The following is a 16432-nucleotide window of genomic DNA, read 5'->3' on the forward strand; positions in this document are numbered from 1 at the left end:
GAGGCATGCCTCACAGCTGAGTGCCTGGTTGTTTGTGTAGGGTGGAGGCTTGGAAATCTTGTGGGCTCCCAGATATTGCCAGATCCAATGGCCTTCTGCCTCTGCCAGCATGGCCGACGGTCAGGGGTGATGGAATCCAACAACATCTAGAGGGCCACACAATTCCCCATCCCTGGTCTAGTGAACTTGAGGTTCTTGGTTTCTCTCCCTCTGCCCCCTTTTGCCTGGAAAAGCACTTTGGCAGATTCCTTTGGAGGATTTGGGTGTGACAAGCTGTAGCAGCGCACTGAATAAAACAACTTTGAGAAGCTGAAACACCGGGCTGTTTTCTTTTCTAATAAAAATATTCACTGTGCAGTTCACAGGCACAAAACACAATGTTGATATTGTCCAGGAAATGGGTTTTCAGTTGGAGGGCATGGTTTGCTTGAGAGCATGTTGTGCGGGATAACCAGTCTCATATAACCAACATGCTTCAGTCTAATTAGTGCATGAAGGGGTTAACATCATAGAGTAATCTGTCCTGCCATCTTAGCCATGTCTCTTCCCCTTACCTTGGGAGTGAGTTCTGATCTATTCTGGTATTCACTTCTTCAGTGTTTAATGTACTGTAGGTTTTTCCTGATTTTATGGTTTTATCTTTCTGTAAACGGCTTTAATATTTCTTACCATCTGGTAGTGTATAAGTTTTATGAAATAAATAAATAATTATGAATAAATAAATAAATAATAAGCTGTAAATAATAAGCTGTGCTATTGATGCAATAATAGTGCAGCTTTCTAATGGACTGTCCACGCAAACATCATTCTGCTTTCTCAGTTGCTCTGCAATGCTTCGCCAGGGTTACCACATCATGGCCCCCTGGGGGTGCGCTCCTGTGTTGTAGCTCAGCAAAAGCAGGGCAAAATTCCTCTAGTACGGCTCACAGTGAGGGCTGCTGAGAGTTGGGAGAGATCTCGGAGGCCAAAGAGTTTGCTTTTCTGCTCAGTACAGGGGATCTTGCCAGCTCTTCACCCCTGACTGGCCGAAGATGCCCATCTCTCATCCATGCAGCTCCACAGCGTGCCTGGATGATGACTCAGATGGAGCTGGACACACCATTCCTGAAGGATGCAATAATATTGCAATTGTGCTGGACCAACTACATGCCAACAGGATGTCAGACTGAATGGGCCTTGGCCTGAACCAGCAAGGCTCTTCAAATGCGCTTATGTTGCCCTGACTTTGGGGACGCCTTGCAGGAGTCTCACCCGTCTCATGGCTATTCTTCTACTGTGGACCAGTTTGACAAGCTCTCCCCCGAAAGCAGGTGCACCATCCAGAACATGCTGGCGCTGTGCCTGAAGAAGAAAGCGAACACAGACCAGGAGGCAGGGACTTCTAGGGGAAGCGAGGCCTTCATGCGGGAAGCCTTGACTCCTCACGTGCTCCCTGGGATCAGCTTCGACCCCACCACCCAGTCTTCTGCTGGTGTCACTCTTCCACCTGGCCCAGAACAGGAGGCTCCTTCCCAACACGCAGAATGGCTTGCACGTGATTGATGGGCCTGTGCTCACTGTGACATAGGCAGGGCCAGATTTATGTATAGGCTAAGTAGGCTGAAGCCTAGGGCCTCTAGATCTAGGGGGCCTCGCCAGCCTGCCCGCTCCCCAGCGCCGCAGACAGTCTTCCCTCTCCCCAAATTGCAAACCCAAAACTTCATGCAGGGCATTTCTCCCCCATTTCAATGACATTTTGCTTCAAAAGGAAAGGTGGACTTGGAGAAGGCAAGCAAAATGCGAGGGACATAGTGAAAGATACAGGAAATTGAATGCAGATTTCCAAAAAATAGCAAGGAGAGACAAGAGGGCCTTCTTAAACGAGCAATGCAAAGAAATAGAGGAAAACAACAGAATGGGAAGAACCAGAGATCTGTTCAAGAAAACTGGAGCTATGAAAGGAACATTTCATACAAAGAGTACCATAATAAAGGACGAAGGTGGAAAGGACCTAACAGAAGCAGAAGACGTAAAGAAGAGGTGGCAAGAATACACAGAGGAATTATACCAGAAAGATATGGATGTCTCATACACCCCAGGTAGTGTGGTTGTGTTGGGATATTTCCGTTCCACCCTAAAAGGGAGCAGGCTTTGTGAGTCACAGAGTCTGCGCATTTCCTGTTCACAGGATGTTTATGTTTCCTATTGCTTTCGTTTCTCTCTCTCTGTCGGAGACACTGACGCAGAACAGTCATTTCTTTCTTTGTTCTGATCAACGCTGAATAAAGTCTGTAGATAATGCTCACCTGAGTGCGACTTCTGGCTGTGCTCTTACCTGCTGATAAGAGTGTGCACGAGCCCTGGAATGTGGCAAGGTATTTTCAGGAAACTCGTGTCGCTAATCGCTACGGGAGATCGATGGATCGTCCGGCACACGGCTTGGGGCCATGATGGACTTTATCTCCCTGGCAGTATCCCAACAACAGGTTTCGGGCCCAGATTCACGGCACTTACAGGAGAGTAAGACTGCGACACACTGCGTTGAAAGGTATGTGGAGGAAAAGCGAAAGTCAGGCTTTTCTGTTTGCCGCGGAAAGAGCCTTTGAACTCCGGCAGACTAATGGGTCTGGGAGCTGCGCCAGAGAGTTCAAGATTTATAGCTGCTGAGATAAGACCTCTCTGAAGTAAATAGACTCTCGGCTCAAAGGAAAAGCTGGTATGGAGTTTTTCCAACCTACTGAGGCTACTGAGTGCCCAAAGCTAAATAGGTACAATTATGAAACCTGGGCTGTGTGGTGTGAGAGTTTGCTGCGACAGTTTGGAGTGTGGCATATTGTATGTGAAGCCCCTCCAGTTCCTCTGACAGAGAAATGGAAAGGCCAGAATTCGAAGGCCATTGACGTAATAGTCTTGTCTGTCTCTCTGGAGGAAATTAAGACGTTGGCTGGCCATCTGACTGCACGCAAGATGTGAGATGCTTTGAAGAAAGCCCACCAGCCGGTCATCCCAGCCCAGAGTTTGACTGCATCGGAGGTCCTGGCTGTTTCCCAGAATGCGAGTGAATGCAGGGATGCTGAGGGCACCGGTTGCAAGCTGCAGGGGGAGCTGACTGTCACGTCATCCCAGGCAGCATTCCAGCCTCCAGGGGGAGCCAAGGAGTCGGCAGCTGAGAGCTCTGTTTCTCATGGGAACCAAGGTCATCGCCTTTGCAGAGGCCGGAAAGGCAAAGGTAAACAGAGGAAGACGCCTGCAGATGGCCAGAAGCAGAGGGAGGGTGAAGAGCCCACGCCAGTGGAAAACAAGGTTTTGTTTGCTGGCACAGCTTCACCAAAGGCTAAAGGCACGTCTGCTGGCCAGGAGCAGGGGGGCAAGCTGCAAAAGCCCATGCCAGTGGAAAACAAGGTTTTGTTTGCTGGCACAGCTCAACCAAAGGCTAAAGGCAAGTCTAATGGCCAGAAGCAGCAGGGCAAGCTGCAAAAGCCCACGCCGGTGGAAAACAAGGGTTTGCTTGTTGTAAAGACTGCTCCAACAGCCAAAGGCAGGTTTGTTGTTGATTCAGGCTGTACGCGCCACATCGCGAAAGATCGCCACCTATTTATCTCCTTCAAACCTCAAGAAGGTGAGATCCACCTGGCTGACGGAAAGACGTTGCAAATCGCAGGAGAAGGCACTGTGAGACTGGCAAGTCTGCACACAACCATCAAAGGTGTACTTTATGTTCCGGGAGCTGCAAGCAACTTGCTCAGTGTCCCACAACTTACTGGGCGTGGTTTTGGGATTTCCTTCAAGAGGAGCGTCTGTGTCATCAGAAAAGGCAAAGAGGACATTTTGCATGCAGAGTTTATGGATGGTTTGTTCCATATAACTAATGACGACAATGGTGCTGTTGCTGTGTCTAATGTTGATTCTTGTTGTGTTGCACAATCTAACAAAGTTCTTCATGCAGGATGCATTCACGATGCACACAGAAGGTTTTTTCACCTCTCTTGGAAGGCACTGGCCAAGATGCCAGAGATGGTTGAGGGTTTGAACATCAAACCCTGTAAGTTTCACATGAAATATGTATCTTGTGCAGAGAACAAGGTGAAGGTTGCTCCAAAAGGCAAGGAGTCTAGCAGTCAGGCTTCCAAACCCTACCAGCTAGTGCATGCAGACCTGGTTGGTCCACTTGCGCCCTCTTTGGGAGGAGCAAGGTACTTCATGGTTCTAATTGATTCTTTTTCCAGGTACATTCATGTGTTTATGCTCGAGCAGAAATCGCAAGCGTTTCTGAAGTTCAAGGCATTCTGTACTTGGTTGGAGAATGTCCACGGTAAACGTATTGGCTGTCTCTTTACTGATCGGGGCGGGGAGTTCACTTCTCAGCAGTTTGAAGCTTTCCTGACTGAAGAGGGAATCCAGCATGACATGTCAACGCCCAGATCGCCATGGATGAATGGACTTGCGGAGCGAGCAAATCAAACATTGCAGCAAGGAATGAAAACCTTGTTGCATGATGCCAATCTCCCTGATAAGTTTTTGGGGGAGGCTCTGTCGAATTTTGTTTACACTTTTAATCGCAGGTTGTCATCACCTATTGGTTGTACCCCTTATGAGAAGATGTTTGGTAAGAAACCCAACATCAAGCACATGAGAATCTTTGGTTCTGACATGTGGGTACACACCCCACAAAGCAACAAGTTTGGGAAGCGTGGGGCACATGGTTTGTTCATGGGGTACGAAAAAGTTGCATACAGGGTATGGATGACTAACTCCAAGTCCATTAAGTTCACAAGGAGTGTTGAGTACAATCCTAAGTGGGGGGAAAATGTGGGAATTTTCCAGAGTTACCCAGAGGAGGATGAAGGTGATGTCAAGCAAGCAGCTAAAGCTGAGGAAGCTGCTGAGGATGATGATGATGATGATCAGAGTTCGGATTCCAGTTCAGTGGGCGGCGCTGCTGCTGGTGTCAGTGACAGTGATGACACAGCAGACTACAAGAGCGCAAAGGCCTCAGTCAGACCATCTGATACGTCTGACAATGAACTGGAAGAACCACTGTTCACCATTGGTCATTTTTCTCCTAAGAAAGAGGAGATGAGTCCAGAAGACTTGCGTCTAGTACGCAGATCTGAGAGGGCCACAAAGGGCAGACCTCCAAAGAGATATGCTGATGAGTTTGCTAAGACGGCAACTGCTATTCTTAGTAGCTCAGAGAAGGTGTGGGAACCTTCAAGCTTCAAAGAGGTTCAGGAGTTAACCTCTAAAGATGCTGAGCCTTGGCTTAATGCCATGAAGGCTGAAGTTGATTCCTTGAACAGGAACCAAACTTGGGAACTGGTACCGGTAGTCCCAGGAATGAGACTGGTTGGCAGCAAATGGGTCTTCAAGGCCAAGACAGACCAGAATGGCAAGGTAGTCAGACACAAAGCCAGATTGGTTGCCAGAGGTTTTTCACAGGTACCAGGACAGGATTACCACGAGACCTACTCACCCATAGTCAAATATGAGAGCATTCGGCTGATGCTCAAGATAGCTGCGGAGGAGAAACTGCATGCTTCCCATCATGACATTAATACAGCTTTTTTGTACGGGATTTTGAACGAGGAGCTGTGCATGCTTCCACCTGACGGGATGCAGATACAGAAGGGAATGGTCTGTAAACTGCAGAAATCCTTATATGGTCTCAAACAGAGTGCCAGGTGTTGGAACACAAAACTCACTGTGACGTTGCTTTCTCTAGGTTTTCACCAGGGCAAAGCTGATCCATGTGTGTTTGTCAAGGAGGAGGGACAAAACAAACTGTATTGTTTATGTTTTGTTGATGATCTTCTGATGTTTTGGAAGAATCAGGCTTTGTACCAAAGCACCCTAGCTCAGCTGAAGGAGCACTTTGACATGAAGGATCTTGGTGAGGTATCCAACTATCTTTCTCTGCAGGTGGAGAGGGACCAAGCAGGTAATTTTCTGGTACACCAAACACAGAAAATTGCTGATGTATTAACCAGGTTGAATTTGGTTGATGCAAACCCAGCAGACACACCGATGGTGACAGGTTACCAGGTAGACAGTACTGCTGAAGCGTTTTCTGACACAACGCTGTACAGATGCATTCTAGGCAAGTTGAATTTCATTGCTAGATGCTCAAGACCTGACATAGCTGTAAGTTGTAACCTGCTTAGCAGACATGCCAACAATCCTACTGTTCAGGATTGGAAAGCTCTGAAGCGCATAGCCCGCTATTTGAAAGGGACTATGCACTACAGGCTGAGGTTCACCAGTCAGAAGACTGGAGGTCTTGAAATCTTTGCAGATGCAAGTTTTGGAAGTGACACCACGGATGGTACAAGCACTTCTGGAGTATGCTACATGTACAACCACTGCCTGTTTGACTGGTTGTGCAAGAAGCAGACAACAGTGAGCCTAAGTTCCTGTGAAACGGAACTCAATGCTCTGTCATTTTCACTCATGGATTGTGAATGGTTGTTGCAACTGTTTAAGGACATCAGAGTGTCTGTGAAATGTCCTGTACAAGTGTATCAAGACAATAGATCGTGTTTGGCTTTGCTGAACTCAGAGAGTTGCAAGCAAAGGACCAAGTGCTTGCAGATTAAGCTACATCGTGCAAGGGAGTGTATTCAGAAAGGACTCATTCAGGTGTCCTACATGCCAGGAAATGAAATTCCTGCTGATCTGTTGTCTAAGGTTGTTAACAGAGAACAACTTAAGGTTTACGTACAAAGGTTGCAATTGGGCTGAACCACAGGTACTACAGGTTACACGGAAAGGGGGAGGATGTTGGGATATTTCCGTTCCACCTTAAAAGGGAGCAGGCTTTGTAAGTCACAGAGCCTGTGTATTTCCTGTTCACAGGATGTTTATGTTTCCTATTGCTTTCGTTTCTCTCTCTCTGTCGGAGACACTGACGCAGAACAGTCATGTCTTTCTTTGTTCTGATCAACGCTGAATAAAGTCTGTAGATAATGCTTACCTGAGTGCGACTTCTGGCTGTGCTCTTATCTGCTGATAAGAGTGTGCCCGAGCCCTGGAATGTGGCAAGGTATTTTCAGGAAACTCATGGCGCTAATCGCTACCGGAGATCGATGGATCGTCCGGCACACGGCTTGGGGCCATGATGGACTTTATCTCCCTGGCAGTATCCCAACAGGTTGCTGACCTTGAGCCTGACATCCTGGAGAGCAAAGTCAAATGGGTCTTAGAAAGCACTGCTAATAACAAGGCCAGTGGAAGTAATGATATTCCAGCTGAACTATTAAATTTTGTTAAAGATTATGCTGTTAAGGTGCTACACACAATATGCCAGAAAGTTTGGAAAACTCAGCAGTGGCCAGAGGATTGGAGAAGATCAGTCTACCTCCTTTAGAGGAAAAGGCCTTGAGGGGAGGACCTGTTGCCTCCACAATCCTTCCTAAACATGCATAAGCTGAGAGGCAACTGTCCGACAAATGTGGTGCTGTGGGGAGGCAGGAACATTTTCCTGCAGTTAAGTATTTTCTAAGTTCCTTTCCCAAAACGTCCCCAAACGGTTCTGAAGCCTCTCTAACCTCAGAAGTCTTTTCCTCTCTCAGGAATTCTGGGATTCGAGGATAACTTCATGGAGAAGGAATGAAAGCTGCAGAATCAGCAAATGAGTGCCCGCCGGGAATTATGATGGCGTCCGGCACATTTCTGCTGCGCCACTGCGCTCCTGTGCCTAGCTCTCTTTAGCTTAGTCTCAGCAGAGTTTAGCAGTGGGAGAAACTGTTGCCGTGTGTGGGTAATATCTCAGACTGCACGCAGGCTTCTTGCTTATCTCCAACAGTCTTTTATTGCGTAGAATAACATCGTAAATCAGCCCGGCGAAAAACCAGACATCCTCTCGCCTCTCAGTCAAAACCGAAAGAGAACTCACACACAGAGAAAGATTCCCGTATGTGAAACATAGCCACGCCTCAGAATGTGAGACGTCACTCAGAACTGTTTAACCCTGTAAGTTCTGATTCTCCTCACACCCCCTCTCGTCTCGCATCCTGAGGGGAACTGTGAACACACATCTACAGACCTCTTTGAGTTCAACTCCCTTCCCATTGCTTCTTGCCCCTTTCTGGCTTCTGTCTCAGGCAACTGTTGAACCTCCTCAAAACTCCCAGGTTCGCACTGTGCGAATCCAACCCACGCGCTGGTGACCTGAAACCTCTCAGGTGGCACCCCCTTTGTTGTGCGTGCGGAACGTCTGAGCACAGTCTCAGGTGCTCCTTCTGACCCATTGGGGTCAGCAAGTGTGTCTCCTACACCAGAAGACTCCCCCTCTGACTTACTGCGTCTTCGGGCCTTTTGCACTTTGCTAACGGGAGACGAAGGCTCACTCTTGGGCTCTCTTTTAACAACCTGTGGAGATGCCCAACCCTGTTCTTGACCCTGTTCAGAGACCTGGTCCTCAACAACAGGTTCAGCTTCTGCCTCTCCCTCCTCCTCAGAATCAGACAGACATTCTGAGAGAACGTCAGGACTCTCATGGAGCCTTGACCAACCATTCAGCTCACAGAACTCAGCATGTTTGCTGATTAGAAGCTTGGACTGATCACCTTCTGGATATGCAAACCTCCACCCCTTTGTCGCAGGCTCATATCCACAGAAGATCATTTTCTGGAACCTCGGGTCACCTTCCTTTCGTTGATCCTTTGGCACAAGCACCCAGGCTTCGCAACCAAACACATGGAAGAAATGCAACTGCGTTTTTTTCCGGTGCAACAAGAAATGCGGTGTGTCACCTATAACAGAGCTATAGGACCTGTTCATCGTGAAGTTGGCCGTTCTCCAAGCCTCCCCCCAAAAAACCCTGAGGCAAACCGGAGTCAAACAGTAGAATGTCTGCAGCTTCAGCCAGTGTCCTACTCCTGTGCTCTGCCACGCCCCTCTCCTGAGGAGAAGTAGCAACCGTCAACCTGTGATGTATTCCCTTCTGGCGGAAAAAACTCTGCAGAGCAGACCCAGTAAACTCTTCACCTTGGTCACTCTTGAAGCCCTGCACATTTGGTGGAAAACTGTAGTTCCACCGCCGCAACCCAGTCTTTGATCAGTTGCGCTGCCTCGCTTTGCTCTTTCAGCGAGAAGAACCAGCCATTCTGGCTAAAATCATCTGTCAGCATCAGCACATACCTGGCCCCGCCCAGACTCGGCCTTGGCATGGGACCACAAAGGTCTGTGTGCACAAGCTCAAAAGGCTTTGTGGTTACCCTCTCCGTTCTGGGATAACTGCACCTTTTTACCTTTGCCCTTCTGCATGCCCTACAATCTAGGAATTTACTGCATGCTTTCATTTTGCAACCTTCAGTGCATTGGGGCAACTTCTGGATATCTTCCCAACAGCCATGCGACATTCTCCTGTGCCACAAGTGAACACAAGAATCATGAATGGGAACATTAGCACACTTCGCCTGTGCTGTCTCGGCGTCCCCCTTACCCTCCAGAGGTGTCTCCAGAACAAAGAGGTTGTTCTGACATGCAACACTGACCAGTTGTCTCCCACCCCTGGAAATGGAACAAAACATCATTTGCAAAGCAAACCTTATAACCCTCCTTTACAAGAGCAGGTACAGATAAAAGACAACAATGCCTCTCTGGCACAACGTAGACTTCCAGCTCCGCCTGTAAAAAAGAAACAAACACATTTCCCACGGTAGTTAAAGGTCTTTGTGATCCATCAGCAAAAACAACTGTTTTCCCAGTTGAAACTGTTAGGGTGTGAAACCTAAGATGCTGGCAAGTTAGCAATGTCATGTAACTTTAAGTAGTCAAGCTCGTTAAGTTGTTAAGTTGCTCAGTATATAAAGAGTGTTTGTTTTCTCTGTGTGTGGGGCGTGAAGCAAAAATGTCTGAAAGCTCCGGAGGTGTTTCTGTTATCTTTCTGCAATAAACCTGTCTTTGGAAAGACAGGCTTCCCTGTGTCGTTATTTCTTTGCTGCTGAGACTCTGAAGCTTGTACTGCAACAAGAATCTCTGCACTGGACTTAATTAATGCTCTGCAAAGAGAGCTGTTGCTGGTGGCGCAGCGGAAGCGTTTACTGGACCAGTACACAAACTCTCTTAGAAACAACCCTGCAGTTCTGCATTTCGCCACTAGGTGGCGCTGGCATCAGATGATGGCTGGCTCCTGAGTCGATGACCCAACGCAGCATTCTGCCCTCACTGGAGTTGTCCCGCAGCGTTGCCATGGAGGCAGCTAGGTGATAAGAACCGTCCTCACTTCCTGTGTCACGTCCTCCCTTCACATTCCCATGCTGGCCTCCTCTCCTGGACTGGCTGCCATGTAAACCTGGCTGACTGCCATGGGAAACGACCTTGGAGACATCCTGCCCGGCCTCTCTGGCTCTCCGCGAGCAGGAACGACGCAGATGGTCACCCGACCCACAGACAAAACAACGCCGAATGGAAAAAGCCTGAATTGTGTCTTCTGCTGGTGTGGCCCCCCCTCTGCTCACGGGGCTCCCAGGACGCTTTCCTGCACCCCCTCTGGTGGGTAAAGGGCTCCCAACACTTGGCCTCTCTCCAGGCTCTTCACACAGACACATTGCAGCATCCACACAGCTCCCAGGCTCAGCAACAGCAACAGTAGCAGCAGCAACAGTCCCTTCACCCCCCTGTGGGGGCTCCCAGCTCCTCCCAGCTGTGTATCGGCTCTCAAGAATGTGGCCGGCGCCATCTTGCCTCTCCCCTTCGGATGCAGCCACTTCTCGGCCCTTGCTTCCCACTCCAGCTCCACAAGCTTCTTGGAGTGCTAGCCAAGCGGCCTCTGGCCTTCTTGCACCCAGGACAACAGGCACCAGATGAGCATCCACACTTTCTGCCAAAAAAGCAAGCACACACTTCTCAACTTCACTTTGCTCTGCAGCTCTCTTAGCCTCTGCTTTCCCAGTTGCCTTCTGTGGTGGCTGGACAACGTCCCACAGCTGCTCCCCCACCAACAACAGCTCTGCTTGAAAGCTCCACTGCAGCCAATTTTGGCTATCCAGTTTCTGACATGGCAGCTTAAGCTCAAAGCCATGTTCTTGGGGCTGAGCCATTTGCCTTCCTCCCCGGGGCTGAGCCTACTCACGTAACAGCAGCTCCTCCTGGCACCCGGTCCCGAAGATGAGATCCTCCCCAGCAAGCCTCACTGCCTCAAACGTTCGGCAGGGCTCCAGCTGGCTCCCCCACACACTGGCACGACGTGGCAACAGCTTCCAAAGCTTGGCTGACTTCCATAACCTGTGGAATTATGATGGCATCCGGCACATTTCTGCTGCGCCACTGCGCTCCTGTGCCTAGCCCTCTTTAGCTTAGTCTCAGCAGAGTTTAGCAGCGGGAGAAACTGTTGCCGTGTGTGGGTAATATCTCAGACTGCACGCAGGCTTCTTGCTTATCTCCAACAGTCTTTTATTGTGTAGAATAACATCGTAAATCAGCCCGGCGAAAAACCAGACATCCTCTCGCCTCTCAGTCAAAACCGAAAGAGAACTCACACACAGAGAAAGATTCCCGTATGTGAAACATAGCCACGCCTCAGAATGTGAGACGTCACTCAGAACTGTTTAACCCTGTAAGTTCTGATTCTCCTCACAGCCTCCACTCCCACCGCTGCCACCAAGCAGGCTGTAAGTTGCCTTAGAGGTGTACTGTGCCCTCCCGCCTCCTTGCTTTTAAGGACTACTTGAGTTCTGTTCTCATCTCCCTGAGGCGTATCCGTGACAAGGAGAGCATGAGCAAGAAGCAACCCCAATGACCCACACTATGCGCAAGCTCTTTGTGCCTTCCACACATACGTAGTCCGGACAGAGAGAGGGACTCATCAAGCACGTCCTCGCCAAGAGAGAGAAGGCATATGTCAACACCCAGAATTTCAGGTCAGATCATGCAAAAGTGCAAAGACCAGTGGAACCTGTATCAGAGTTGGGGCTGGAGAAAACGACATCTACATGACAGCTTTATTGTTGGGTGCCAGGCAAAGTTCACTCAGGCCACATGGGTGGGTAATTGAAAGTATTAGTTGTGGTGGGCAATTTTCCTTGGTGCCACATACTGAACCGTGGCTTCATATTATGAGCAGGACGGCAGCCTCTCCTCTAGGTTTGCACACCTCTCCACCACCCCAAGCCTATTGGGAAGCTTCCACTTGGATTTTAAATTAACCACAGTTTGGTGTGTCCAGATCCTAAGGTGGTTAATTTTACCAGCTTTGTAAACCCACGATTGGAAGTTGGCTTGTTTCAATGAGCCATGGTTCAAATGAAGCGGTTTGTGCAGCTTCAGACATTGTGACAAGATGCAGTTAATCCAAAACTGAAGCAAAACCTTTGGAACTCCTCCTAAAAGCTGTGCTGGGGGACGGGGAGGTGTGACCCCCCCCCAACACTTGGTGTGGGTCATCCTTATAATGCTAAGCTTACTACTTCAAACAAAGTTTTTGAGTTTTTGCTTTGGTTATTTCCTTGTACTGTTAGTAGTAAGGTAAAGGTAAAGGGACCCCTGACCATTAGGTCCAGTCGTGGCCGACTATGGGGTTACGGTGCTCATCTCACTTTATTGGCCGAGGGAGCCGGTGTGCAGCTTCCGGGTCATGTGGCCAGCAGGACTAAGCCGCTTCTGGCGGACCAGAGCTGCGCATGGAAACGCCGTTTACCTTCCCGCCGGAGCGGCACTTATTGATCTACTTGCACTTGGACGTGCTTTCGAACTCGTAGGTTGGCAGGAGCAGGGACCGAGCAACGGGAGCTCACCCCGTCACGGGGATTCGAACCACCGACCTTCTGATCTGCAAGTCCTAGGCTCTGTGGTTTAACCCACAGCGCCACCCATGTCCCATTGTTAGTAGTACCCAGTGGCCATTTGTTTTTCATGTCTGCTTTTATGATATGTTTATCAGTATGTGGTTAGCAGCTTCAGATCCTACTGTTTTACAGAGGCAGTTTAGCTTGCTCTTTTTACCCCTTTACTAGACAGGCTGTATTTCTGTGCTGTTTTCAGAGTCGGGAATGCCCATTCCTTCATGGCCAGCATGGAAACACAGAAGGCTAGCCATCTAGGAGGTTTGCAAAGAGGACAAGGGTGTTACGAGGTAATCTTCTAGCAAACAAGCTTGGCACAGCAGATCTGAGAGGTGGTTTTCCTCTCCCGGAAAGCCAGCCTGGAAACCAGGTTGCCAGGTGAAGGAAGAATGGAGAGATCAACCAACTCACTTGCCTTCAAAGAATTTCTGGTTGCCTGTGGCTACTGGGATAGTTCTTAGATATCAGGCTGGCTGACACATCTTAAAAAATACAAGGAAAAAGCTTTTTTTCTTTCATTAGCAAAGCTCCTTTGGGGCCCCGAATAGCTAAGCTGAGGAAGAAGTGGCTGGTATTACTTATTTGTTCTTGGTCCTGATCTTGCCTGCCCTTGCACACTCCTGTTGTCTTTGCATATTTAACCAGCACGTCTGTTCCGATTGGAGTCCTATTCCTGCAGTTCCACATCCTTCTCTTTGGCACTTGGGCATTTGGTTCCAGGAGCTGGACCTGAGCACAGAGGCTTTCTTCTACTTGGACTCGACAAAGGAGCAAGAGTGGCTGACAGCTGTGGAAAAGGCTTTGCGTTCCAAATCCAAGTACAAGAAAGTAAGTCCAACCCCACCCACTTCTTCAGCAGCCAGACAGCTGTCAGGAGCTGGAGTGAGGAGGAGGTCAGCAAGAAAAAACACCTGGTGTCAGTGGTGTTTTATTCAAAAGAAGCCAACATTCTTTATTCATAGAAACCCAAACCGTGCAGGCCTCGTGATCACAGAAACCTTTCCCAACAGGTCTTGCCCCAGTGAGGTAGTTGTGAAGGCCGAAGGTTGCTACCCTCCCACCACTCTCTGAAGTCTCCTCCTCCCCCTGGTCCTTCCCAAGCAACCTGAGACTCTGACACCTTGCCTGTCTTTGCTCCATCCTCTTAATTTCTCTGTGTTCTGGGAGACCAGCAGGGAGGGGAGCTGATCACAGCAGGATGGGGAGACCCCCTGGCTTCTTCAGCAGCCTGCCTGATCTCTGCCTCTGGACCCCCGCCTCCAGCCTCCACTTCTGCCTCAGATTCTGGGCTGCTGTTTGCCACAGAATCTTCCTGCCCTCCTGCCTCTTCAGTTTCCAACACCTCCTCTTGCTCACAGTCTGCTCCCTCTTCTCCCTCTTACGACTCAGCCTCGTCGTCCCCCCACCAGTTCCCTGGCTCTGAGCCTTCTTCCCTTGGGGGATCCCCAGATGGTGCCACCTGCCACTCCTATCTGCATCCAGCCGGCCCAGGACAGCAATCAATGAACAGAGCTGGTAGACATCCCAGTACCTTGAATCTTCTAGGTGCAGCTGGTCCGTCTAGTCGGAATGATGTTGCTCATCTTTGTCCAGAAGGACCAGCTCAGCCGCATCAAGGAAGTGATGAGGGAGACAGTGGGCACAGGCACCATGGGGAAGATGGGGAGTAGACCCTGACAGCGGAATTCCCTACATCTATCTTTCTGTCTGTCTATCTGTTTTTCTAATCTCTGCCAACCAGTTTCCCCTTCTTTCCTGCTTGCTCACTAACAGGCATCTTTGCTCCGCCCCTGCAGGGTAACAAGGGGTGTGTGGCCGTGAGGTTTGTCTTCAACAATACCAGCTTCTGCATGGTCAATTCCCACCTTGCTGCCCACGTGGAAGACTTTGAGCGCCGAAACCAGGATTACAAGGATGTAATTTGTTGGTCTCTGCTATCTGGAGAAGAAAATTGAGTCATGTTTCTGTAACTTTCCTGCTTGTTACAGATAGGTAGCCGTGTTGGTCTGCCATAGTCAAAATAAAAAAAATCCTTCCAGTAGCACCTTAAAGACCAACTAAGTTAGTTCTTGGTATGAGCTTTTGTGTGCATGCACACTTCTTCAGATACACTGAAACAGAAGTTGCCAGACCCTTCTATATAGTGAGAAGGTGGGGAGGGGTATTACTCAGAAGGGTGGTGGGAATGGGAGATTGGCAGATAGCTGAGATGAGCCTGTTGACGACTCTTAACGACTGCAATAGGTCTTACAGGAAAAGGCAAGGGGTGAGAAGGTGAGAAATGGCTTAGTCATGTATAATGAGATAAGAATCCAATGTCTTTGTTCAGACCAGGTCTCTCCATGGTTTTAAGTTTGGTAATGAGTTGCAATTCAGCAGCTTCTCTTTCCAGTCTATTTCTGAAATTCCTTTGTAGTAAAACAGCTACTTTGAGATCTTGTATAGAATGTCCTGGGAGATTGAAGTGTTCTCCTACTGGTTTCTCTGTTTTGTGATTTCAGACATCAAGAATCACTTCAATCTCCCAGGACATTCTATACAAGATCTCAAAGTCTGCTATCAGCCTGGAGATCTCACATCCGAGGCCCTTAATTGTCTCTCAGTTCCTCTCTGCCGGATTTTTTGATAGTCCTTAATAATAAACACCAGATCTTGGAGATGCTCTAATCCAATGGGAACAATGCTTCCTCCAGCCAGACCACCATACTTAAAAGTGGAGCCCAAATCTTGTTTCTTATTCCTTTCAAATCCAAATGTCCCCGAAGCTCCAGCTTTCACCTTGATCAAAATTATAATCCTTGGATCTTCAGATCTCCACATATAGAGATCTTTCCATTCTTCAGTCTCCAATTTGGACCAGGCTTTCATCATCCAATTCTTGTTTTCCTTTGTAGCCATCATGTCAGGACTCTGGCTCTCCTTTGTCATCTGCAACACCACATCTCCTCCTTCCCTTTCCTCAGAAGCAACATATGTCTCTTTCTCCACACTCTCAAAGTTCTCAACTTTCTCCTCTTGTCCAGCTGCATGAGCTTCCTGGATCAAGTCCTTATCAAATTCAATGCACTTGTTTACTGTTAAGTCCAGGGTTGCAACATTAGTAGCCAAAACATCAATTTGGCCTTGTAACTTTCCCAAGAGAAAGAAAATTCTGTCCAATTTAGCTTGAGTTTTCCCTCCTTCAGCCATTCTTGTAATGTCCCAAAACCCTCTCTAGAGGGATTTTGGTTACTGACTTCCGGGTTGGCGCCATCGCCGAATGGCGGACTCCCTCCGAGCTCCGGAGGGAGCCTGCTCGGCAGGGGTTGGGTCTTACCGCGCCGGCGACGCGAAGACCCTCAAAAACCACGGGCACGGAGCCCGTGGACATGGTTGACTCGGCGGGCACCGTTAGCGCCCCCCGACCCACGAAGGAGCCTTTTTAAAGGCTACGGAGCGGGGGATGGGGGTGGCGTGGTGCTATGAGTCCTCTGCTTTCCCTGCCGAGCGAAGCCGCATGCCATTCGACGGAGAGCGCTGACTTCTTCTATTGAAAATTTGGACTATAAACAACAACCCGTGAGTAATTTGGAAATCAGACTTAAAAGGAGAATTTTTTTTTCCCGGATTCGGCACGAGCGGGGGAGATCCAAAAAGGAAGTCAGTCTCCCCCCTATTGTAGACATTTTAAA

At 48.9% G+C, this 16432-nt stretch overlaps 1 protein-coding gene across 1 annotated transcript in view; it reads left to right on the forward strand.

Annotated features, from left to right (window-relative positions):
* Nucleotides 1-1203: 1203 nt before the first annotated feature.
* LOC310697809 (inositol polyphosphate 5-phosphatase OCRL-like) overlaps nt 1204-16432 on the forward strand; it is a gene marked incomplete at its 5' end in the record, with an annotated part of 43899 nt that continues 28670 nt past the window's right edge. Inside the window, 5 exons of the mRNA XM_083484441.1 lie at nt 1204-1534; nt 11560-11591; nt 13407-13589; nt 14307-14427; nt 14535-14677. Of these exons, the coding sequence (XP_083340567.1) occupies nt 1204-1534; nt 11560-11591; nt 13407-13589; nt 14307-14427; nt 14535-14677 (810 nt within the window). The remainder of the gene's footprint in view (nt 1535-11559; nt 11592-13406; nt 13590-14306; nt 14428-14534; nt 14678-16432) is intronic.

This window comes from Podarcis liolepis (genome assembly GCF_965112155.1).
Source record: "Podarcis liolepis genome assembly, chromosome: W".
Taxonomy (NCBI): Eukaryota; Metazoa; Chordata; class Lepidosauria; order Squamata; family Lacertidae; genus Podarcis; species Podarcis liolepis.